Source organism: Coturnix japonica, chromosome 19 (assembly GCF_054131305.1).
Source record: "Coturnix japonica strain WE chromosome 19, WE-NBRP24, whole genome shotgun sequence".
Taxonomy (NCBI): Eukaryota; Metazoa; Chordata; class Aves; order Galliformes; family Phasianidae; genus Coturnix; species Coturnix japonica.
This window is the reverse complement of record NC_140681.1, coordinates 11,985,240-12,011,595: the sequence shown is the minus strand read 5'-3', so window position 1 is coordinate 12,011,595 and position 26,356 is coordinate 11,985,240. Positions and strand designations below refer to the sequence as shown.

The following is a 26,356-nucleotide window of genomic DNA, read 5'->3' as shown; positions in this document are numbered from 1 at the left end:
ACTCACGCCCTCGTTCCCTTCGGCTCTCATTGCGTGCACAGCCGCTCTCTGACGCTGCGGGTCGGGCGCTGCTCGGCCCGTCGTTGTTCTTTCCCTTATCGTGGAGGAGCGCTCGGGAGCAGCTGAGTCACTGGCGGCCCCGCAGCGCTGCTCGGACATTGCCACGCCCGGGGGTCCGAACAGAACCGGGTGCTAAAGCGGCACCAGCACCTCCATGATAACTGAACCGCGTGGGTTATTCCTGCCCTGCCCTCACCCCGTCCGGCTGCACCCAGCTCCCATCCCTGCTCCCCTCCGTCCCCTCCGCCCGCCCCAGCGCAGCGGGAGCCGCCCCCATCCCCGCGGCGGTTCACGCTCCATCCGCAGCCCGTCCCCGCTCCGCGCTGCGCCATCCCCGCCCCGCTCCGCCCCGCCTCCTCCTCCCTCGTTCCCAGCCCAGCCCGGTGCTCGCTGCCCGCCGTCCTCGACCAGCCCGGCCCGGCTCCGCTCCGCCGCCCGCAGCGCCGCTCCCTTCACCGCTGCGGGGGGGTGAGCGCACCGCCCTGCCCGCCCTCCTTTCCTCCCTCCCCCCTTTCCTTCCTTCCTTCCTTCCTTCCCCTCCCTCCCTCCCTCCCCGGCCCTTCCTCTCTCCGCCTGGTGCCGCCACCGCCGAGGAGGAGGAGGAGGAACATGGCGAAAGCGGAGCAGGTCCTCAGCCTGGAACCGCAGCACGAGCTCAAATTCAAAGGTAACGCGGATCCGCCCGTCCTACGCCGCTGCCCCGCTCCGGCCCCGCGGATCGGCCGCTCTCAGGCCCCGCTCGGCGGCAGCCATTTTCCGGGGGCCGGGGCTGGGCGACGCCGCGAAAATGTCCTTCATCGCCGCGGCCTCAACCGCATCCCCGGGCGGGGCCGGGGGAAGAGAAGAGGCGGCTCCCAGCTCGGGATCCCCGCCGCCACGGGCCTCTCTGTGCCCCCGCACCCACCCCGCGCTGCGGGCGGTGCTGCGTGGCCCGGCCCGATGGGGACAGCGCGGGGTGGGGGCAGGCGGCCGCCGCCCGCAGGTCCCGGCTCCCGGCTGTTCCCGGCTCACGGCATCACGGCCCCGCTCGCTCTTCCCCCGTGCTGACCTTCCCCGCAGGGCGAGGCCCCGGGCCGGGCCTCGAAGGAGCGGGAAGGCGGGGGAGAAGGGAACCGCGGGCGTCGGGAGGGGCCTCGGCCTGCGCGGAGGTGTGGTGGGACGGGAAGGTTGGGCGGCTGACGTAGCGCGGAGCCGCTGCCCGCTGAGATCCGGCCCCGAGGCGCTGCGGGACGCGGAGCTGTCAGTGCGGGGCTGGGGCCGCTCCATGCGGGAAACACGGCTGTGTGCTTTGTGCTCAGCGCCTCGTAACACCCCATGAGGTGTGTGCACTGTGCGCCGTCTGACTGCGCAGAACTCGGGGTTTTTTGTTAAATAAAGGTTTTGAATGGGGTTGAGTTACTGCTGGCATTGAAATGCCAAGGTTGTAACCTGACAGATAGTGCTGCTGTAATACAACGCTCGGGGATTACCAGGAAGCATTCGGCAAGTTTATTTATGCTCCCGGAGTCAGAGGTACTCACGGCTTCATACGAATACCTGGCCACGAGCCTTTATTTAAAAATAGTGATTTATTTGCTGGCGCCGGGTTAAACTGCTCATTATCTGCAAGGCTTTCGTGTAATGCTTTACACTTAGGGGAAGCCTCTACCCGGTTTTAGCAATAAACACATCAGGACTAATAGTGCAGAGTGGGCTTATCAAAAAAGCCTGGTAATAAATGCTGTCTGGAATGAACGTGTCCTTGTGGTAAGCTGTAGTGTTTGCATGTTGTTATGGCAGCAGAATCAAACATGCTTAAGAAGTAAACTGTTGTTCCAATATTGTTTATGCTAAGGGCTGATTTTCATCTTGTTCTGGATGCAAGTAACGTTACTTCCAACCAGAAGAAAGATCCAAACTCGGGTGGGCAAAACGTGTGTCCTGAGTTGGTGCTGACCAGTGGTGAGATTGTGGCTGTGGTTTGAGGCTGTGCTTTACAGGCAGGTACAGAATCAGGCTGGCTGCTTATTGGGGTAGTGCTGCTGGGTCTGCCATCAGGAGCCACTGGTGTTAAATCCACCAGCCACGGAGCTTTTCTGTGTCCAACCTTCGGCCAGCAACATATATTCCTTGTAATGTAAAACACAGCTTGACTAGCTGCAAGTAGCAAATGGCTTAGTTTTAATGCGTGCTTAAATATTAATGTTCAGATAGGCTTAATGCTGCGGATAGCCTTCATCTGCCTGGGCCATAAATTCTGCCCTACAGTCCTTCCTGACAGGAGTGCTGACCGCTGCCCTTCATTCAGGAAGGCCCCGTTTGAAGCTTTCACCAAGTAACGTCTGCCCTAAGCAGTCCCCGTCGTGCAGTTTGCGATGGCATATTGCCTGGCACTGTGGCAGCTGTGATTTTCTCACCTTTGTAAATAGCGGTGTTTATTTGCAGAGCATCGCTCTGCATGGAGCGAGTTGATGCATGACAGACGGCGGCGGTGCTGCCGTGCATGGAAAACTCAGGGCAGCGGTGTTGGTGAGGTGAGACCATAGGCTGGGTACCACAGCACCAGGAGTGGGGAGCAGCCTTGGTCATAATGCAGTGGGATGGATAAAGCAGACTGTTAGCAGCTCTGTTGTTACAGCATGATTCTTGAATCTTAAGCTGAAGAGGGAGGTGTGACATTGACAGTAGGATGTAGGAATAAGATCCCAAAGTGAAGGTTTGTTCTATGTGTCCCAATGCAGGACTGCAGCAGTCTCTGTCAGCCAGCGCTTGCAATTAAAGGATTTGAAGATGTTTATTAGGAGTCTTCTGTAGCCCTTCATTTGCAGCAATTCCTCTAAGCGTGCTTGGAGCTCTCTTTCACAACACCGCCTTTGTGTCTTTTTGCAGAGGAGATATTTGTGCCAGAACGCTTTTTTTGTAGCATGTGAACATGAACAGGGGTTGTCTTTCCTCCCCACCTCCTCCTCCTACACCATCACACGTGTGCTCCAAAATAGCACGGCCGTGTGCTGTAGCACAGTGACAGGCTGCAGGATGTGCCCCTCCTGGTACTGGGGCTCTGCTCCTCGCTGTGCTCTTTGATGCTGGTAGCTCTGACTTCCTCTGGTTGGTCAGCACAGTTCTGCAGCCTGGGTGAGAAAAGCACGAGGCTGTTGTTCAGGCTTTAGTGGTAATGAGCGATGAAAAGGACCATATTTGTTCCATATGTACGTTTCCTTTTCTGTTAATCTAGGACTAAAGAGCATCCAATGACCTGCTTGAGGATGGTAAGTTAGATTGCAGTGGTCAGGGGCCTGGCTGAAGGTACTGCCTGCAAGCTCAGGTAGGGCTGTGCAGCTCTGGTGCCTTCTGTGAAGCACATTGATAAAACCGCTCCTTGCAGTGCCATGTCTCTGCTGTATGACGCTGCCTTGTTCCTGGTGAAGCACATCCATCCTCTGGCGGCATGGGCCCACCTGGAGGAGATTTAATTCCAGCAAGTACAATACTGTTAGATTATAACTCATTTTACAACATGCCTGGATCTTTAGCTGCTTGAATGCTGCGTTCTCTGCAGCTCAGTGTCATGATGGAGGTTGGCAGAGGGCTCTCACCCCTGAGGTTGCTCCCTGCACACACAGGGGGCTTCGCTCCAGGTGAGCCGGGACTAATGACTCAGCACTCACTGTTGCATTGCTCCCCAAGTGGCAAGTAGCAGTACTGCCAGGATAAATTATCCCTTGCTTGCCAGCATAAATTATTGCCTGTTGGAAATGCTGTTTCCCGTTTCCAGCGTGTGATTTTTCCACCTGCATGCGTGCGATACATCTCTGTGTGACTGTGCGGAAAAGGCCACAACAATAGAGCAGGACGGGCAGAGCTCCCCATGAAGCTGCAGGCCTGGTGATGCTGCTTCCCCTCCAGGGAGGGCTGTGCTGGGCCCTGGGGCCTTCCTGCAGTGCTGGTTGCAGCCTGCATGGCACAGACCAGTGGCTGCTGTACTGCAGGAGAGTTGGAGCTCCATGTGCATCTGTACGCTGTAGCCAGGTCTGTGCATGGCAGAGCGGGTGTGCAGACCTCCTGTGGGACAGATTGTGGAATCATAGAATGGCCCGGGTTGAAAAGGACCACAGTGATCATCTAGTTTCAACCCACCTGCTATGTGCAGGGTCGCCAACCACCAGACCAGGTTACCCAGAGCCACATCCAGCCTGGCCTTGAATGCAGGTACAGAGCTGAGGCTGCTCAGCCCAGCAGTGCATGGGGGTGGTTGGCCTGATGTGCTTATGTTACAGCGGTCTCAAGGAGAGGCTCAGCACTTCATAGACACTGCAGTTGGCAGCTCCTCTGCCGCCCTGCTGCAGCCTGTGTGCGCGGGGATCTGACTGTGCTCATCCTGTGTTGGATAAATAGGGATTTCTCATCGCTGCCACCGGAACAGGCTTTGTTTATGGCTGCGAAATGCTGACAGTGTTGTGAGAAGTTGCCTCTTTAGTGTAATTAATATGCATCTTTTAAGCTGAGAATTTATGTGGTGTTTCCTTTTAACTGTTAGAGCCCTTCTGGTGTTGGCAGTGTAATGGCAGTCAGTGCTTGGGTTTCCTTGCTCTCCGAGGCTGTGCCAATGGCTGCTCTTCTGCTGGAAAACCTGCTGCCCTCTTCTCTGCCCTATTTCTAATAAAATTGCTGTTAGATCAAATAGGAGTAAGCCCTCACATCCTTCTGCATATTTGAATTTAATTACCAAGTTTTACACTTAAAAAGAGAACACAGTATTTCAGTAACAGCCCTCATAAATCTGTGTGAATCTATGTTTCATTGCTCATTTTCTAGTCACGTTTAAATATTTGCAGTTCATGTTATGCGAGCTATTACTGCAACTTTGGCAAAATTAGTAGCTTATTCTAACTATTAAGCATTCATTATAGTTGGACAGGCTTGCATCTCCCTGTATTATTCTGATTTCATATGCGTTAATTTTATAATTACTTCATCACTTTCTACAGACTCTTCACTTTAAAAGAGCAGTGCTTGGAGGGAAGGAGCTGAGGGTAAAGGCAGGAGGGGACACGTGGTGCCTGACTGATGGTGCAGCTCATTTTTGGAAAGGTGGAGTAAGTTGAGGCAGGGCTGCTTTGTGCTGCTTTAGCTGCCTGGTGCCCTGTGCATGGATGCAGGACACTGTCAAGTCCACAGGGACAGGGTGAGGAGCTGCACAAGAGTGGGCTAGAAAAATTTGAGCCTTAAAATATGAAGAGCTTTTGGTGAGAGACCCAAGTAACAGTGGCTTGAGATGTGTGGAGCTGATGAAGTTTAGCCACGTTTTCCATTAGATTTAATTAATGTATTTAGGTCTTCTAAGACTGCTTTGATTTCTCACAGTCAACTTGAAGGCTTCAGCTGGTGTGTTGTACGGGTTAAGGTCTTCTGAATTGTTTTGTACCGCGCTGATTCTAAGAACTGCAGTTGAAGTAATGAGCAATAATGGGAGCAAAATATTACTATTTCTAGGAAGATCCTTATGTGGTGATGGAGTCAGCATGAACAATTCATATTTGGAGTATACTTCTCCTAGGTTGGCGGAGTTTTGCATTTTTAATATGGTCGGCTCTTTGCTGTTGTTGTAAGGGGCAGTACATTCAGAATTTCCTATTCCTTGGTAACTGGATGTTTGTGCACCCGTTTTCAGCTAAGTTTCTAATCGGAAGGTCCTGTAACTGTTCTTTTAGAGGCCGTTGTATTGGAAACTCTTGCACAGTTTCAGCTGTGGAACCACTGCATTGATGCACGGAAAACAAGGCTGTCTAGTTGGTTATTGAGGGTTCCTCAGGGTGGTGGAATGTCTGTCTGGATGGGATGATGGCACATTCCTCCTATTCATCACTTCAGAAAATGCCTGGTAATGACATTGAATATGTATATATAAATATAGAGCAGAGAGTGACTGCCTTGAGCCCTGGGAATGTGGCAGTCATGTTGAAACAACGGCACAGGTAATGTGTCACAGCAGGTGCAGGTTGACAAGTGCATGGCAGCACAGTCTGCTTCCCAGCTGCTGCCCTGCTTGTGTGCGGTGCCTTGTCACCTGGGGAAGAGGAACAAGCACTGAGAACCTGCACGGGTTTGTCTGATCTTTTCATTGGAAGTGAATTATTACATCTCTCATCTTTTCAGGTGTTATAAAGACTTAAAGTAGTTCTGCAGTGATGTGTTTATTTTTAAACGGGTTAGCTACCTTTGAATGCAAAGCTGAATTTTGCTTAATTGTACTTTAATTCAGAGTTAGGATTGTAAAAATCAGTGGAAACCTTTAAATAATCAGATCTGTTTTGATGCTCAGCTGGAAAAATGGCATCATCACCATAGGGAGTGGTCCAGCTTCATGAGCTCAGCTCAGCATGCATCTGTGAACAACTGCCCGCCTTAAGCATAATTTGCTGTACACATGTGGCTCTGGAAGGTATTGAGTCCCGTGAGCTTTGGATTAAGTTGGCAGCTTCACTTCTGCATAGGTTATAGTGCAGTTCTTAAAACCAGGTGACCTGGGTGTTTCTCTTGTTTTTGCTTTCCCTGTGCCTCTAAACATAGCTTTGTGCTGAGCTGCAGACAATGCAGGAATCAGATGACCCTTGCTCAGCCTGCCCACGTCTTGCGGTCACATTCGTTTTCTACTGTCTTGTTACCATATTGGTCCATAACTGCTGAGAGCAGTTCCCAGCTGGTACAGTAACACTCCTATTGCTTTTTTTCTTTTGCCAGTGAGGTTGCTTGTCTTTGAGAGCTTTATTGATGATGTTTGCAACAGTTTTGTTTGTGGTAACAGCTGTTGCTTCAGACTTAAATTTCATCTTTGTTTTTGTTGGGAATGTGATCTTTCACATTATCATCACTCTGCCACGAGCCCTTTTTTCCCTCCCAATAAATCCTCACTGATTTATGTGATGATTTGGTTGGGCTGGGAGTCCTTCCCAGTGGGAGCTCTGCTCTGCTCTGCTCTCCTCCAAGGATGGCAGGTGCTCCAGCAGCGCTGCCAGGCACAGCACCCAGTGCTGGCAGCATCCTGCTGTGTGAGAAGCGAGGCAGAAAGGGAGCCTATCTTGCTTACTTATATCAATATTTAGGTGCCAATTTATCTAAATTAATGACAGATTCGTGCCAAATCTCTTCTTCTGGCTTTTGATTCAATATTTATTCAATATATAAATCCTCTTATACCTGCTTTGTAGACTGAGATCTCTACACAAGGCAAATATATATATATATATATAGTATGTCTGGGCTGTTGCTGGATTGGAAGATGTGATCTGCTGGGCCACCTTTTGTAGAGAGGGATTTGTGCCATCATTCTGGAGCAGCTGTCACAATCTTGCATAGAGAATGTATGCAAAGCAAATTGCCATTTCCATGTTTAATTCAGTGCAAGATTAAAGCATATGTGGATGGAAGTGACGGAGTGTTTACGCTATCCAGGCAATGCAGGCTGGGAGTTGACTGGATGTGTCCTTCCTGCATTACAGCTCTCCTGGATATTGCCAACCTCCACTGTCATTCTTCTGGCCTCAAAAACATACCTACAAATTGGGCAGGTCTGCTGCCTGCAGGACTTTATCCCACGTCATTAGAAATTCTTTATGAAAATAATCTCCTTGCTAAACTATTTCAGCATCTAGTTTTCTGAGCAGTAACCAAAGTCCTTCACACCATGGTGCGGTGGATTAAAGATTTCATCGTTCTAAATTTAATCCTGTTTTCTTGGTTGGTTGCCACAAGGGGTGCAGAGCAGAGGAGGGGGAGGTTTGCCTGGAGATCCATTTGCTTTCAGTGCAGAATGTGGGATTGCGTCTGTGTGGGACTCACTATGCAGCCAGATCCTGGGCTTTCACAAACCCTTCTGGAGACGCTTTAGAAGGCGTGTAAAATGACTGTGTAATTCTTTAATTAAAAAAATAAATAAATAAGACAAACCAACCACAGAATGTTTTGTTTTCCATCTGACTGCTCTTTTCATCTAACCAGTTATTTCATCCTCCTGGTGCTGCTGCTGTTTCTCATGCAGGAGCCCAGCCCTGTAGCTCTTTGCACTGCCCTTCACCTGCTTGTATTTGCAGCTGTTGAGATCTCTGACATTCAGGGCATCTTTTCAGGATGTTTGCACGTGTAACCTTCACTGCTTTGCAGTGGCTCCTCCTGTGGCCTTCCTGCATGTTCACCAGACCAGGAACAAAGGTCTAAGGGCAGTGATCGAAATGTTTTTACAGCTGTTTTTACGCTGTACTTCTTGATATCACTCATACAGTGATGCAGATAATGCTTATGAGAGCTCACGTTTGCAGAATGCAATTTCATACATGTATATCGTCCTGTGCCAAACAGGATAAACCACGGGTATTTTTTTCCCTTCATTAAGTTCTCCCACTGCTTCTGCCTGATTTCCTATTTATTTATTTTTTCTCTGATCTTTAAAGCACAGTTAATGGGCTGGTTTTCAGCTGGTTCTTCAGAACAGCATCTTGCTAAATTCAGGATTCCTTCTCATTTATAGACGTAATTAGTATCTCGCTGCCTATTTAATTTTTGTGGGTTTGGGTTTTTTAACGTACTTAGAAAAGCTGCTACTCGTGGTGCATCCCAAAATCTCTAATTTTGCTCTTTTCTTTGGTATTCGCAATTCGGGCATAATTCTGCACTTAACGTATTTGCAGAGTTGCTATGTAAGTTACACATCAGATTTGTCTATTTGAAGAGTATTTATGAGCATAAAATTAGAGTGGTTCAGTTGCTCCTTCCCTACCATTTGCACGTGCATCTGAAATAGAGATTAGTGATTAAATAAGACTCAACAAAATTGCTTGACAAGAAGTATAAGGAAAAGAGGAGGTTACTTTGGGGTGGGGTGTGGAAGATAAAGCAGTGCTGCCTCTTGCCAGGAGATGCTTCTCAGCGCCTTCATTCTGCAGCCAGTGCAGCTCTGGGGCAGCTGCACAGCAAACCATCACACCGCACTCTGCTGCTGCATCCCTGCTGCTCCCCAGGGGCCTGTGCTTTGTTTCCGAGTCCTTTTGATACCAGCTGTGACTGTGTGAATGAGGCTATGCAGAATAGCTAGGTATCTTATTATACACGGGCCTTAGTTTTTCATGCTTATTGAAAGATGTGTGGCTGCTGTTCCACCAAGACGAGTGTGGCCCTGTTCTCTGACCTGTTTTCATACCTGCAGACAGTTGTTATGTGTGGTATTGGTGAATGGAATGAACAAGGTAACACAATATGCTTGGCACTCAGTTCTGAAGGGATATGAAAGCAAAGCTGAAACAGATATACCTCTAGAAGCCAGCCGGCTGTTGTTGGGCTTTTGGTTATTTGTGTGCAGAAACCTGCTTTAAGGTGAGGATACAGAGTAAATATTTCTTTGTGTATGATTTTGTTGCCAGAGATTTCTGTAATAATGTTTGAGTCTAATAACAATCTGCAGAGGTCAGCTGGGGGAAAGGAAACCCCCAGATGAGGCTGATAGCAATACTATAGGAAGGGCATATTCTTCCATTTTGCTTGGAACCTTGTGAGGCCTGACAGTTCTTAGAGCTGTAAAGTCAAACTGTTAATAATCCTCTGAGGAACAGGAGGTGACAAAAACTACATGATAATAGATATTCTGAAAATAGTCTTCAGTCTTGTATTTGTCTTTTGACATTCTTTTCTTACTGAATGTGAAGCATGATCTGGCAAAACTAGGTAGAGTCGGAATAGGCCAGGGAAGGACCCTGATTGATCCATCCAAATGGAGTCATTCACTGCCAGCCCTGACCTGACTTTGACACCTTGATCATGTAATTTTGCTGCTGTTCTACGTGCCCATTTTCCTCCTCTTAGATCATTTTATTGATTATATGTTATAAGAAATAAATAAATAAATTACAGCATAAATTATTGCATGGAGAGCGATTTGGATGGCACTTAAAATAATCTTTTCATCATGGCTTGCACTGCAGAAGTGGCTACTTGACTACATTTGCTTTGCTTTGAGGGCTCTTTGGTGAGGATGGTCATAGTAAGGAACAAAATCGGTCACACAAGGGCACAGCTTTTAGGGGCTTCTTTATAATAGCCATATGAGGACTGAAAAGTTCAAGTGATTTACACAAGGATGAAGAGCTGCCTGAGTTCTGTCTTAAAAGCAATGACCAAATTTGGGTTAGCTCTGTCCTTGCAGTGAGAGACTTGTAAAATAAAGATGTTTATGCAACACAGGCACTTCTTGTTTCTTTCTTCAACTTCTTTGATTTCAAAAGTTGCTGATGCTCACTTAATTATGAATGTCTCCAGAGCCAGATGGTGGTGGTGATTAAAACTTGGCATCCAGTGCTTTCTAAAACACTAATCTTCACAAGATTTTCTGTAATTAGGTAAGTATTCTCCTGACTTCACAGAGAGGGAAACTATAAGGGTCCAAACCTGCTTCTGTTTTGGGACTGCTGTCAACTCTTAAGGCTTTTAATAGCAAGAGATCAAGCTCTCGAGTGATTTGCCTAAAGATGAGTAAGGTGGTGGGAGACCTTGATTGGATCTTAGGTCTTCTTGATTCACAGGCACCTGGCTGATAGCTCAGAACGCATTGCTTGACATTTCAGCTTTTTTCATTTCAGTATTAATCTTTAAAGGTCGCCAACTTCATATGTAACTTTTAAAATAACTATATAGTAAGGCAATGCTACACGTGGTATTGAGCCCTCTTGCTGATGTTTAGTTTTGCCACTGGTGTGTTTATTTTAACCATCTCCCTGTTGTTGATAGGCACCCCCTGAATAAAGTGGGAAGCCCTGGGCTGTGGGGCTGGTGTGCGTGTACCTTGTGCTGTGTGAGTAGGTTGTGGGAAGGGGAGGGAGCTTGAGGCATGGTGCTCAGCCCCCACCATCTGTATGTATGTAGAGCATGTGGCTGTGTCAATAAATGAGTTATTGCCTAGTTAGGTCACATAGGGTAAGGCTTGAGCTCTTGACAATAGCACAAAACAATCTAGGTTTCCTCTCTGCTGCTTTTTCATCATCCTGCTTCTTAAAGATTGCTTGGTTACCGTTCTGTGGTTAATTAATCTGTTTGGTGATCAATGACTTTCATCTGACACGTCAATGGGATTCAACCATAGTGAAATGTGTTCTGCTCTCCTGTTGTTGCAAAGAAGCTCCAGTTTTATTTCTGCCTGCAGCTGGGTACCATGCCTTCTAATACGTGTGTGTGGTGCTGAGTTGGAGTGGTGAAAACTTATTTAGGGACAGGTGATGAAAGAGCATCTAAGATGTTCTGAGAGTGTTATGGACAGGCTGACGGGAATTTATTTGCCGTCCTCCTAGTCAGTGATTGCCATTTTTGTACCAAATGATACTTCAGTGCATTTGCTCTGAAAAATACTAGTTCAGTAATGTCATAATGCTGGGGGGATGCCCCGCATTAAGCAGATAAGAATTTGCACTAGGTTAAAGTATGAAAGCATGTGCCTTCATTACTTCAAACAACTCTGCCAGCACTTCAAGAGGAAGCGTGACTGCAAAGCCTGTACCTGGATGTGCTAGTTTTAACCTACTAAGTAGGAGACCTTGTTACCTTAATTTGATATGTCTGCTCTGCAGGAAGGTGCAGGTCCCCAGTGCCAGTGTCTGAGCGCTGCTCAAGGGGTGTAGCTGTGTAACATGGTTACTGAAGCAAGGCAGTAAGAAACTTAAAGCAAGTGCTGTGCTGACCAAAGAATGATCAGCTGGGGTTTGCTGGTTCAATTCCATGCGCTTCTTTTTATTGCAGCGAGACTTATTTAAAATTTAACTAGCATTGACATCATGTTCTTTTGACCTGATTCTCAGGCATTTGTATTGTTCCTGAAGTGATCTGGGATATTATAATGCAGTGCACTGCAGAATGACAGTTTTAGGGAAGATTGATACAGCTCTGGTGTTTGAATCGGAAATGGAGCATGGCAAATTCTGAGATAACGCTGTGATCTTCAAATATGAAAGCTCGTGTACGTATCTTCGGGTGGAAAGCTGCAGCTGTAGCTTGAAACCGGGCCTGATGAAAAGTAATCCCCTGAAAAAGCATTATAGTTGTTGTTGGTCCTGAACATAGTGTCTGTGGTGGGTTTGGGTTTGTTGTGTTTTGTATTATTTTAGTGCCTGCTATTTAGTAGCTGCCCGCTATTTCACTAACATCAGTTGACTTCATCAATTGCAGGGAGAAGTTGGGTCCTTGTGGAATATTCCAATCTCTAACCACCAGATTCTGTTTGCTACATCCCTCCTTCCAGGCCGCTCACTCCCATGGCAGCTCCGTGCCACATGGTGCACACACAGCCCGAGTCTCCCATCACTTTGCCTTTGCTTTGGCACCAGTGGCATTTTTTTCTCCCAATCTTTATAAACAGGAGTAATTTGTTGTGTTTGTTTTTTCTAAATGCGGACTGTCATTTGGAAAACTCCTGCTACAGAAATAGAAGTTTCACTTTTCTAGGAATGAAAACAGTCACAAAAAGATTATTTTGTTTTGAGCCCATTCCAGAAGATCTAATGCCCCACATTGACAAGCAGAGCACTAGGTAGGTGTGTGGCCATACCTGGAAAAAAACCTGCACAAACCCAGACCCAGCACCATAGGATTCCCTCTGCTGTTCCTCTCCCCTCACACAGCCCCATGCCATTCCCTCGGGCCTGTTGCTGTCACTAGAGAGCAGAGCTGCAGCCACCATGAATCCTCCCTTCAGCCTCCTCTGTGCTGGGGCAGCTGCTGTTCATACATCTTGCAGGAAGCAATGGCCAATCTCCCATTTCCCACATCCAGCCTCACTGGAAGGCTGACCCAGGCCTCAGTCCCAGAGCAGCAGGTGCTCTAAGTTCAGCTCATCCCGAGCTGGCAGCCCACAGCACTCACTTCTGGAAGGCAGGCCAAGCAGGCCGATAGTATTTCATTGCCATGCCCTGATTACCCCAGTTATACTCAGTAGTCTATTTCTCCTTCTCTTATGTACTTCAAAACACCCGTATTGACACTTTAATCCCGCACTTGTCTGTTTCTATTTGCTTCGCTCTGCTATTCGAATAGCGGCGCTGTACTGAATATGGGTTTGCTGAAAGCAGACGTCAGCCCTGTGGTGCAGTTGTGCTGGCTGACCTCTAAGACCCGTAATTTGGGGGAAATGTATCTAAGAAACATTCTGTAGCCCAGCAGAGGGAAAAGTCGAGCAGACAAGAAGAAATTATTTCAGTCTGTTGGAAGGTTTTGCTGCCAAATATTTCGGTATGGTCTATGTTAGCAATAAGTAAATCCATTTGGAAATTATTCTACACATAGAATTATTGTCATATTACTTTTACAAACAGCAGCTCTGTGCTGGGGCTCACAAATCCCACATGCATTCATGGATCAGCCAAGTAAAAACACGGTATTTCCCACAGGAAATCTGTCCCAGCGTGCAGACTAGTAAAGCTCTATTGAGGATGCAGCTGCACATGTAGGGCTGTGTGCAGACGAGCCTCCCTCTGCTGGAATAGCTCACACTGTAATTTGTGTAAATGGACGTTCATAATGTTAAAGCATCGAGTAATTTCTTCTGAAACGTTAGACCCAATTAGGTCTACCTGAAAGATCTGCTGCCATCTTTACATTCCTCAATGTTTCGCTGGATTTTTCTGATAGCTGGGCTTGTTGAATTTCTTTAACAGCTCTTGGCTTCTGCTCAGTTATTTTCCATCAGACCTAGAGAGCCTGCATGCAGAACGCAGACAAAACTTCAACAGCTGTATTTCATTCTTGTTTGCATCTCGGTGTTTCACCAGGTGCAGGTTTGAGTCTTTGTCATTGGATCTGAGCATTTTATTGCTTCTTCTTTGCTGCCAGGTTGCATTGTGAATGCAGAGCTGGCTTGCTCAGAGAGCAGGCAGAAAGGTGCCACAGTGCTGGTGGTGGTTTGGTTTGGTTTGGTTTGGTTTGGTTGATTTGTGTTTTTAGGTGGAGGCTGCAGGACTGCAGTGCTTTGTTGTTTGTGCTCAGTGGCACCTTAAGAGATGAATTGATATGATAAACTTGTAGAAAAGAAAGCTGCCTCAGGTGATTTTAATCCATCCCTGCTGCAACTGAGAACCTGTCTTGTTTTCTCAAGAGAGCAGGGGGGTGACCATGCGTGTATTTATTATTACTATTAATTATAAAAATGATCATTCACAGTTTTTAAACATTAGGGCTGTCCTGTCTTCAAGGAAAAGAATTGATGGGGTTTTTGTTGTTTCGTTTTCTTTTTCAAGTTTACTTCTATTTCTGAGGATAGGTGAAGGTATTTCATTCAGTTAGCAGGTAACTTCTCTTGTGCAGAAGACAGCTGATCAAAGGGGGTTTACAGTGCTGTAATCTTATTTCTCCGTGATCTGAGTGCAGTCACACAACACCTGCCTCATTTATCCGTGTCTTATAGAAAGTCAGTAATGAGCCTTTCCCCCCACCCAGGGGATTCTGATGATTTCAAGTAGGTATTGAAGCCTATGAGAAGTTACTGCTTGTTGTTTCCAAACTTGACAGTGGTCTGATTCTGGCTTTGCTAATACAGAAATCACTGCCAGTGCTGTCAGCATCCAAGAATTCCCCTCTTTGCGTGTGGTTGTTTCCTGTCTCAGTGAGGCTGGGTTTTTTTTATGAAGATCTCTTCTGATGTATCATTTGTTGTAGCCAGAAGGATTCTTTAAAAACAAGCACATGTGATGCACAGTGGACGCTCATCTTGCTGGTTTTGGCACAGCCTTTCTAAATAGCGGGTGGAAGGCTTCATGGAGGTGCAGTTTATGAGCGTAAGGTAAAGCTTACTGACATTTGTAGGTTTTGATATCCTCCCCTGCTCAGTCTGTACATTGGTGTATATGGCTTCTCTGCAAGCCTGGGTGGTTCAGCAGTTAGAATGGAATAACTGATACAACAGAGAATTTGGCTTCATTTGAATAGCACGTTGTTGTGTTGGTAGTGTGTATAAATGATTCCCCCCTTTTTGTTTGCTATTAATGATGAGCTGTTGTGCTGTGAGCATACAGTCATGCTCAGTGGCCTCCCTACATCCTGCGCTTTGCGTGTGTTGTTATCTGTACGTGCCATAGATGGAAGTTGAACATCTAATTACTTTATAAGATTTGTGAGCAGAGATTTGTAACCTGCTTAGCCTCTACTTGTCGAGTGTTTTCTGATGCAATCTAAAGCCTGCTTTTGCTCTTCCTCAGGTCCATTCACAGATGTTGTCACTACAAACCTGAAACTCGGCAACCCTACAGACAGAAATGTGTGCTTCAAAGTTAAGACCACGGCACCACGTAGATACTGTGTAAGGCCTAACAGTGGAATTATTGATGCAGGAACATCAATTAATGTTTCTGGTAAGTCATACAATCAGTTCTTTAGTGACTGAGGATGGCGTCATCAAATGAATTATTTCTTGGAATGTTTTGCAATACAGAAGTACTGTGTGGAATGCTTGTAAAAGCAGGAGGTTACGATTTCATGGAGGAGCAGCCATTTCATATATATATAAATATATCTTCGCTTCTCTTAGTCCTGCTCTAGCAGTAATGGGTTTGTTTTGACATCTTGTTTTGAGGGAGGGAGGAGGAATATATAAATAATTTATATGGTTCCGTAGCAGCCTTAGCCAGCCTATCCAAGGCAGTGCTGCCGCAGCCCTGCCCTCCCAGTGGGATTATTTTGGTCCGGTTGCTTTTTGCCAGCTTAACTTCCTGAACCAGCTCACTGCAGGATCTAACTAACGAGTGCTTGGACAGGCACAGTCCACATGGGTGGACTGCAGCCACGCTGATTCAGGCTGATAGTTGGTTGCCAGACTACCCAATATAACCAACCAGTTAAGAAAACATTTATTTTGAAACCATGCTTGTTTTGTGTTCCTTGGAGATGTAATATGCTTTGGTGCTAGAAACATCAAGTGACTAAAACTGTGCTATTTCATATGAAAGGTTAATGATTTTCTCTAATGAGTCAGTAGTTCTTCACTTGCCAAAGTTTGGTAATGGAAAAAACAAAGGAGCGGGTTACACTGAAAGCATAAAGGAGTGAGTATTTGTGTAATCTAAAGAACTCTCTCAAAGCATTTCACGGTGGCAGGCTGCAGAAATCAGGTCTGGTTTTTGAGGTACAGGAATGATTTCTGAAGATTTGTTTTTACTACTTTAATTAAATTTTAATGCTGTGTAATAGAAGCAGATGGGTTACTGGCCAATGGGAAGATGATCAGAACAGAAGTTATGTATGGCAAAACACATAACCTGTTAATTAGTCTCCTACCAAGCTACAAGTGTGGATAGTGACAGGACAAAGAGAAATGTTTGCTAGCAAGTAACACGCTTTTTAGAACGTCTTCTTGATCTCAACATCTTTTTTTCTTAAACTTCTGCTTACAGCGACCCTTTGCTCTGCCTTGAGCAGAACATGGGATAGGCAAGTGCTGTGTGAACCTGTATCTGAGGTGCTTTTCCAGCCCCATTCTTCCCAGCAGCATCCCAAACAGAAACCAGACCAAGACGTGACCTGCAGTATCCTGTTGTGAAAGATTGCTGTGCTTACCCTGTTATGCTGCTCTTGCTCACAAAGCTTTGAAAAAACTTGCCTTTTATACGTAACTTTTATTGTAGAATTTGTGGCTTATGATTCAGTTTTGCAAATGATTTTGGAATATTTAATCACAGAGCTTACATTTTTTGTTTTACTTACTTACATGATTCTCTTTACTTAGTCATGGTAATAAACTTTGCTAAATTACCAGCCCTTCTATTAACATTATGTATTAAATGCAAGCAGTTCGCATACATTGTCCTTCAGGTGACACATTAAGGTAGATTTATGGGTAGATATGTTGCAGAATTCTGGAGTTACGGATGTTAATTCTTCATTTTCTAACCCATTCTGAATAGAAGCTGCTGTCAGCTCGTTTTGTGGTTGAATTTCTATTGAAACTCTTGAGCTAATTGGGCAGTGTTTACTCCTTGTAGTCTGTTCTCTTGAGAACTGCTGACTGACTTTAACACAGTAGCACTGACAGAGCACCTCCAGCCTGCAAAGAATGGTCGGTGCCAAAGTACAATGATGTGAATTTGTTTCTTGGAGTATTACTGACAGTTGGGTTCAGGGCAGCCTTGTCTTCCTTGCACCATAGCAGCTGAGTGCCTTTCTTACATGCAGTTCCACAGGCGTGTCCTATTTTGGTTGAAGTTCACGAGAAGGTGTTCTGTCCTTAGAGGCTGCTCTCAGAACATTATTTCATGCCAGGTCTTGGCTCGTTTCGCACACATAAAATGCTAGAAAAGCAAAGCTTTCTTTATTCTACTGCAGTGTTGGATACTGGCTTCTTTTGCCCTATCACAGCTGCTCCTAAATACCAGCATTTAAGTCTCAGTTAGCATGCACTGCTTGCTGCAAAGTCAGGTTTGTAGCCCATGTTTTCACCTGTTATATAATGGTGTGTAATTTTAACAGCTGAGTTTATGTAACTGTCAGGAAGTGTATGTGTGCTGTCACCCTGTTTGATTGCGTTTGGTTGTAAGTACTTGGCAAAGAAGGCTGTTTGCACCCATTCTGTTTTTGTTACACGTGTCTTATTTGAACAAAGACAGCTGATTTTGTGGCTTCCGAGAGGTTGAAATCTAAATAAAAGATACAAATGAATTCCAGATGAAGAGTGAGAAACTAGAAGCAGGTGCTGATGTCTGCAGCTAGGTGTACAACGGAGAGATGAAGGGTGCATGGTGTGCCCTGCTGCACAGAGCAGCCCAAGCAGACTCCTGGGCATGGGGAGAGCTGACGTTATCCTTGTGTTGTCAGGTACCCTGATCTTTTGTGCAGTTACCTCACTAGGAAGAGGTGGGTTGTGTTTCCTTCAGGTCAGGGCTGCCCACAGCAGTTCTGCCCCTTCTCAGCCACCAGCCATATGCTGCTCCCCTGGGCCTCATTGGCCAACATGGCAAGTGCTGAGCATGGACTGCGGTGGATGTATGGCTTCCAAATGATAATAGAAATTGCTAGTGATGTTTGGTATTAGTCTTGTTAAATGCTTTTGTAAGCAGTTCTGGCTCAAAGACAGCACACTAAAAACCCTTACGATGATGTAAAATTCAAAGGCTGAAGACATGCAGCAAGAACTGAGTGTCCTTGGAGGCTTCAGTAAGAGAAACAGGATGAGTTTTGTCATAAAAACTGCAGAATCATGTACTTGGATTTCTTCTTCTATAATTGCAAGCTTTCTGAACAAAGTGGGTGATGTTAGGATATTGTAACTGATCAGTGATGACCAAGTTGCTGACATCATGTGGCTGTGAATAGGGCAAATGCAGTGTGTGCAAACAAACTAGGCAGTGGAAAAGATAAGAGTGTGAATGTTGTCATTAATAAAATTTCATGGTTGTATACATAGAGTAACTCATACAGAGGAATTCAAGCCAGAACAGGTGTGGAGAATGAATGGGGGCCCTGACTCAGAGAGGACAGACCAAGTCTGGCTTGTTTAGTTTACCAGGAGGCCACGAGTTACTGTGATTGATGTCTTGGAATGCTACAAGTAAAGGACTCTTCCCCTTCTTTGATACTGAAGCGTGAGCGCAGTGTTGGTCCAAGACCAAGTGAACAGGCCATTAATAAATTTAGATGGAAACCAGAGGAAGGCTGATGATCTGAGCAGGGAGGCTGTTCGTTCCTGCTCTTGGAATGGAAGGTCGGATCCTGGCAGGCTTTTACAGCACATTTGCATAATGTCTTCCCTGCCTCAATTTTCCCCTGCCTTTGATATGGTTATTACCTTCACCATTAGCTGATCACCAACTCTGCTTCACCGTCTGCAGATCGTTCGTATCAAACATGGAAGATACAGTGGGAATGTGTGAGCAGACTGGTGCCCGTTCATTTGAAACATGTCAGATTGGGATATATGTGGGGTTGGTCCTTCAGGTGAATTTTGAGAGGCGGCGTGTCTTGCAAATACAACAGACATTATTCCTCATTCCATTGGTCTCCCAGTGGCTTTGCAGTTTTATTTTATGACAGAGCACTTGTGGTGTTTGAGCTGTAGGGCAGTCAGTGGAGGCGAGGAGGGCATTGCAGCCACTGGCTGATGGATGCTGGTTCTGGCCTGTCTGAATCTGCTGTTAATTATTTTCTAACACCAGTTTCTGGTGGGAGCTGGTCAGTAACATTGCACCAGCAAAGAAGATTTGAAAAGATATTTTTAGGAGTAATTCTGGTGTAAGGTCTGCAATTGGCAGTCAGAGCAAAGGAGCTGTACTCCCAGTAGTGAATTGTGTCACAATTAGGGCACTTCCATAACTGCTCTTTCACAGAAACCCCCAATAGTACGAGAGTGTGTGCTGAATGGTTTTGAATGGTTTGGTTTCCTCTTGAACAAAGGGAGTATTTTTGAGCTTCCCATCTGGCTTACAAGGCGTTTGCTGAATAATTTGTGTCGATGTGGCTTTCGTGTATTGATCTAAAAATACAAGTGCTAACAACGCTGATACTGTCAAGCCCTCTCTAGCTGCTTGCTGTTGTGATTCAGTGAGTGGAATTCAGAGCAGCAGTTGCTCAGTGTTCAAGAATGGTTTCAGCACCATCACTGTGGAAATAATGATTTGCAAATGAGCTTATGGTCACACTGAGCAAAGCAAACTGGTACAACTGCAGCTCTGGAGAAGTTCCCTCAGCAGTGAAATAGCTTCATGTACCCATTGGCTCTTGCACATCATGTAGACTTGAAATAAGCGTTAGGTGTCTGTTACGGGGGGCAAAAAGATTGTTCTGCTTTTCAGCAACATGTTGTGCAGTGCTGAAATACACATCACAGTTCAGTCATTTCTGTTTGAAAGAACAGTTTTACGTGGAGCCTGTTGAAATGGAAGTGTTTATTTTGGACTAGTAGTTAATTATTGTAAGGCCAGTTAAAGTGTATCATGAATTTTACTGCACATTTGAGACAATTCGCTGTCTCCTTTTTCCTGCAGCTTTGAAAGGCTTGTGGTTGTTGATGGCCACAGATTGTGTGTGCAGTAAAAATGGCGCAGGCATCGCGTATTCTGCTCATCGAAGGAGGCAGATTGGTTTGGCTCTTCTTCATTTGCAATAAATGGGATCTTTGGATAACACCTGTACACTGCAGATCCCTGCAATTGGTGTGTGTGAATTTCAGTGCATGTTAATAACAATGATGCTTGAAAGTAATCCCACGTCTTGAACCGCTTCTGTTCATAGCAGTTGAATTGAGAGCCTCACAGACCATGAAATGTGGATTTTTGTTGAAGTTTGTCCGATTCTTTCATTGAGAGGCTTTCCTGCTGCCTCAGAAGATCTGTATGTTGCCCTGTTTGCTATTAATTGCTATCATGTCGCCGTATTTATGTACAGAATACTGCATTGTGCTCAGCAGTTCCAAACTTTGCAGGCAGAAATCAGTGCAGACTGAAGAATTCTGTTTCTTTTAACTTCTTCAATATTTTAAGTAGGGCTGCAGATCTCAGCTGTTCCTTTGTCAGAGAGATACACTACTTTGCAATCATGTTAATGTTTGTATTTCTCAAATCTTGTAACTAATCATCTGTGTATGACTGTGCATCAGAACAACATTAACGTAACGTTATGGGGTTTTTCTTGCAGTGATGCTACAGCCTTTTGACTATGACCCCAATGAGAAAAGTAAACACAAGTTTATGGTTCAGTCTATGTTTGCTCCAGCTGATACTTCAGATATGGAAGCAGTAGTAAGTATTGAAAGTAAATAAAATGGATGTATTTCTGTTTCTGTAATTCATAAGACATCATTGCTTCAGGGCTCTTTGGAAACCAGGCTGGATGTTCCTTGAGAGCATTGGCAGATTGCTATCACAACCACGGTTGCTTCCTTGGAAGGCTGCTGTTTGTAATGGTGCACCAAGCTATGAAACATGTGAAGTTGTTGTAATTTTATATATATATATATATGACATGTGGTATCTTTTATATATGACATGATATGCAATATCTTTTATATTGCGTGTCTTTGTAGTCTGTCTTGATTTCTTCCCTTGAGCAGATCCTTTGCCCAGTGGGCGCCAGGAAAATGTCTTACAAGTATTGTTTTTTTCTCTGTTCCTTCTGTTGCTGCTTAAATAACTAAGTTGCCCATATAGATCTTGTATGGTGGATTACAAGTGGTAGTAACAGAAGTGTATGGTTTTGCTACTACTACAGGAAAGCAAAAGGAAGCTTACTCTGCTCTAACTTTTGTTAGTTTGAGAGAATATTTAATAACTATTGAGGACACAATAAGTAAGAAGAAATGTCCATTATTCTGTAATGTCTGGGGCTACGTTTATATTTGAATGTACACATTACTTTATTTAAAACAAAACAACAACAGAAAACAGACCCTAGAATATGCAGAAAACAGCCCTAGAATATGCAGCATGGTTTTTTGGTGGGTAGAGGGTTTTTTTTTATAAAATTATGGTTTTTTTCAGCAGTCTTTGCACGTCTTCTGAACAGTTCTTCAGAGCTGAGGCCTTTTTGGTAGAGTTGAGAATTTCCCTTTTTGGAGGGGATTAATGGCACTGTGTTTGTTTAATGGCTTTAAAATAAGATCCAGTGAGAGAAACAGGAATAGCAATGAAATGTCTGCATCGTTAGGTGAATGAGCCAGTCTGCATCTCTAACCCTTTAATTTTATGAGTTACTTTATACCATATAAAATATTATTCTGCTAGCAAAGAATGTTTTTAAGGATCTAGATGGTCTTTTCAGTTTCCTGGAGCTCTCCAGCCCAGTGCCATTTCTTTTCCTGTAACATTTGATCACTTCTCAGTTTTGTTACCACTCTCCAAATATCTTCCTATTCTGGATAAACAGGTGAGACAAATTACTGGGCTACTATAAAGCTTTCAGCGCTTCTCAGGCAGCCAACAGGCTTAAAATAGAACTCTGACTTCAACCACAGAGAAGAACTGAAGTACGATTCGGCTGTTTAGGATGAGTCAAGTTCTTCTGCAGGTTGCACAGGGGTTACCCATAATTTGACACCTACTTGAGATATGCTGAGCGATACGGTGATACCAGAAGTGTGGTCAAAGTGAGGAAAAGTCATAAGAACTCCATTTTCTCTCTTAAGTTACCTGAGTTTCAGACTATTAAGAGTGATGGAGTCTGGCCTTCTAAGCTACTGCTCAGCTGTGCATTTGGTTTCCATTTCTGGTTCTGTATATGTTTAATGGTAATGTGATAAATGCTTGTGCAGTTTTTCATTGGATGGTGTGATTTGTTTATATACTACAGTACCTTTTCGATGTGTCTTATTATACTATCCTGTTTAATATTAAATTATTCCAGTGGAAAGAGGCAAAGCCGGAGGAACTCATGGATTCAAAACTTAGGTGTGTGTTTGAGCTACCGACGGAAAATGATAAGCCTGTGAGTATTTTTAGCTGCATATCAAGTGACTTTAATGCCTCGGTAAATCATGTAAAATGGCATGTGTGTCCAGGCAGCCATGGAAGCAACAGGCAGAGCACTCTGCTTTGCTGCCTACATCACGTCCTCTTAAAATATAAAATAAAACCATTTTAAATCCTAGCGATGCTTTACATTGCTAGCGGCTAATTTGAACCTTGTAAGTGCATTGGAAGCACAAGGAAATCTTTGAGTTGTTCTTTCTTTGTTGAGTAAATGATCGCATAGGATAAAAATGTTATTTTTAAACAAAGCACTGATTGGTATTGATAAAGCTGAGAGCTTCTCTGTTGAGGGATGTGATGAGGAAAGAAATCTGAATTAGGTGGGAATTAACAGCTGTTCTGTTTGGGGGTAACTTTTTCTATAATCTATAAAAATTATCAGGAGAAAACAAAGCAGGTATAGTAACAAGTTCCTGATAACTTATAAATGAAAGCTTCATTTTAAGAGATGGGTAGAAATTTGGGTGAGGAATGAGCATTTTGTTTTTGTTAGAGCCCAGCCCTTTGCACAACAGAGGGAGGATTCAAATCCAAGAGAAGCAGTGGGCTTTGGAGCTCTGCAGCCTTTGTTTCCTGACTTGGGCTGGGAGTTCCTCTTCGCCACAGGAAAACAAGAGGATGGAGATGTGATAACCAGTGGGGGGAAGGATGAGAGAACTGCAGCAGAGCAGCTGGGTGGTTCCTGACAACATGCTGCTTCTTGGAGCAGCTGCTTGTGTTGTGCTTGGAGAGGGAAAGGTGTGGAAAGCACCACGACTCCAAGCAGAACGTCAGCAGATAAGTCACATTTCTGATACTGTGGGACGTGGTCTGATGGCATTTCCGCTCATATATGTGCAAGGACTGAAAACAAGGGGTCCTTTTGTCAGCACTTACTGCTGCAGATCAGGTCAGGAAGGGGAAATAAGGGTTGAAGATAGAAAAAGGTTGTTTACTTCTTTTGATACAGGCACATTTTGAGTAGAACAGGAGATCTTACTCGATTCTCCTCATGAGTATCAGATGTGGTGTTAATAACTAACCAGAAGTCATTCTTTTTTTTAACAGCATGACATAGAAATAAACAAAATTGTATCCACAACTGCAACAAAGACAGATTCCTCTGTAATGTCTAAATCAATAAGCTCTTCCTTGGATGACGCTGAAGTTAAGAAAATAATGGAAGAATATAAGAGGCTGCAAGTAGAAGTTCAGAGGTTACGGGAGGAGAATAAACAGTTTAAGGTAAAGATTCCTTCTTTTCCATGTTTACTTCTCTCCTGACATAAAAGATTCAGACTGAAAGGCTTGTTTGCTTATCCTTGGCACAATATTTTAATGTTGTCAATCAACATATATAAAGCCAGAAAAAAAAAGTGTGGAAATCAATGGTTCCTCTGAAAGGAACTCGCAGCTCATGCAGTTGGAGAAGCTGATGGGATAGCAACCCAAAGGAATGAATCCCCACTCATTTTTATTTCTTTTTCCCCCACCTCATTTCCTGAGTCTGGATTAAGCATTCAGTGTTGGATTTGGCCCTGTGCTCTCTGACTGATGGGAGTTTGAGGGCAGCTTTGTGCCAATGCTACGTGTTAGTCATGACGCCTCTAGCTCATAGTTGACATGACTGAAGTAGCACAAGAAATGCATTTCTGGTCATACCCAGCATGTGACTGCGAAATCAAACAGGTGAGAAAATTATCACCAAGCTGGGGACCTGTTTGGGTTTCATTTATTATAGATATTTAGTTTCAGAGGTATCAGCACTGGTAGGAAATGCAGCATTTGTTAATGCTGGGCCCTAATGAAAGGAACTCTGTTCTGTCAGCTCTGATGTTGTGTGGCTGGTTGATGCACGTTGAAATTCTTTGAAGCTCTATGAAACATTTGTGTTTTACTCATAGAAGTAACGTGTGTGTGTAGCAGAGACACAAGCTTAACTTCTTATGTCCTGGTCCTTCTTGTGTCTCCCAGTACAATAAATGCTCTACGAGTGTGTTTCATTTATGTGCTGGTTTCAGCTGGGACAGAATAAAGATGCTGTACAGGAGATGGCTAGAATTGTGCAGACATCTTACAGTAACATCACAAAGCTGTCAACTGCTTGTTCCCTTTTGTGGAGTGTTAGAAACATCTGTAAAACTTCGGAAAACTCCAGAAAAAAAAACAGTAATTTAACAATTCCTGCCAGCCACCAGGTGCTGTCAGTGCCAGACCAGGTAAAGGAAGTTAAATATTCAAGTGAAAAGTTTGTTTCCTTGCAGTAATTATTTGCAGTAGTTACTGTTTACAGGTGTCAGTTCCCCCCATCCAGATTTCTAGCAGCACTGAGGTATCGGGCAGTCTGTGACTTTTAATGTGTTCCTGAAGAAAATGAGTTACCTCTTTGAATTCAGAAGTGGAAAAACACTGACTGGGTGCTTTGAGTTTCTCATCTGACAGATTTTAAGGCTGCAGTAACTTCTATTACAGTTTTATTTCTTGACTATTTCTTTATGCATAGACCAGCAGCTTTTGCTTCAACATCTCACGCTTTTCAGCTCCTTTTTTTTAATCAGTAGAAGTAATAATTAATCTGTCTTCCTTTAGGAAGAAGATGGACTTCGGATGAGAAAGGCACCCCAGACAAACAACCCAATATCTGCTTCTGCAGCTGTTGTCAAGGATGAAGGGCACAGCTCCAGACTACTTGCTTTGGTGGTTTTGTTCTTTGTCATTGGTGTAATTATAGGAAAAATAGCCTTGTAGAGGCAGCATGCTGGAAATTGTAAATTGGTTTGATGGTTCTGCCATATCATTGGATTAAATTTATTCATAACAGTGTTTAAAAAAAAAAAAGAAATTAATGTATGACATCTCACAGGTCTTGCCTTTCAATTACCCCTGCACAAATACTATGTAACATAATCTAGGAAGTTTAAAATGTACAATGAGGGAATGAATGAAAGAATATTCTTCAGCGATGAAGGGGGAAGAAAATCATGACTTAACACTACAATGGAATATTGTATATGTCATTTTAAACATTCTTAGTCCCTGGTACATGTTGCTGGATGACCTCTTTTTAAAAAATAAAAGGAAAAAAAAAAAAGGAAAAATAGAAAAGAAAAAAAAAAGATTCCTCCACTGCTGGAGTTGGCCCTATGGGGTGTTTGGAGCTGGGTTAGGCAGGAGGTGTTGATAACTTCTGTAAAATATGTTAACCCACCGTTCTGCTCATCAATTTAACAGTTTTTCTGTCAGTGTCTTCAACTCTGTGCAAGTTACCAATTTCTTGACACTTAAATGAATAGTGAGAAGCTGGAAAGAGTTGTACGTTGCAATGCTGAATGTGCTGGGCATCATTAAGAGCGTGTATTGACTGGTATGATGCTAGTTTGGAGTAAAAGTCAATGCCTTGTTCTTATGGAGGGACCAAGCTACATTGCTATTGGTTCATTTAGTTGAATTAAAATGTTATTCAGAGATGTTTAATGCATATTTAACTTATTTAATGTATTTCATCTCATGTTTCCTTCCTGTCACAAAATTGACTAATGCTTTATGGTATGAAAAGGCACCTGTTCTAAAGCCAGTGACTAGAACTAAAAATCTGCTGCTGTAGTGATGCGAGATTCTTCTGCCTCCTGTAGTTTTGGGCACTACACAATTGTTGGGAGTTTTGATCATCTGAGCATTGGGGAAACAGTGGTCAGGAAACTGTTTTTGTATGTAAATAAGACTATCTAGGGGAAAAAATATTAGTAGTAAACTAGTCCTATGCCATCAAAAGACCAATCCTGTTTGATGATGTAGCATCTAAAAAAAAAAAAAAAAAAAAAAAAAACAAGAAGAAAAAAAGAAATTAAATAAAGCCCCCAAATTAA

The 26,356-nt window shown here is 44.3% G+C and overlaps 1 protein-coding gene across 1 annotated transcript; it reads left to right on the top strand.

Annotated features, from left to right (window-relative positions):
* The first annotated feature begins 641 nt into the window (after positions 1–641).
* VAPB (VAMP associated protein B and C) lies at positions 642–26,356 on the top strand. The gene is made up of 6 exons (XM_015881758.3): positions 642–727; positions 15,261–15,413; positions 20,683–20,786; positions 22,387–22,467; positions 23,559–23,735; positions 25,080–26,356. The coding sequence occupies exons 1-6, from the start codon at positions 670–672 to the stop codon at positions 25,236–25,238; spliced, it is 732 nt and encodes a 243-aa protein (XP_015737244.1). The 5' UTR covers positions 642–669; the 3' UTR covers positions 25,239–26,356.

What these genes read in the sequence shown, in the direction of transcription:
- VAPB (XM_015881758.3), top strand. Translation starts at nt 670, where the DNA reads ATGGCGAAAGCGGAGCAGGTCCTCAGCCTGGAACCGCAGCACGAGCTC. An exon ending in CTTCAGATATGGAAGCAGTA is followed by an intron (nt 20,787 to 22,386) that starts GTAAGTATTGAA and finishes AAATTATTCCAG; the next exon opens with TGGAAAGAGGCAAAGCCGGA. An exon ending in CGACGGAAAATGATAAGCCT is followed by an intron (nt 22,468 to 23,558) that starts GTGAGTATTTTT and finishes TTTTTTTAACAG; the next exon opens with CATGACATAGAAATAAACAA.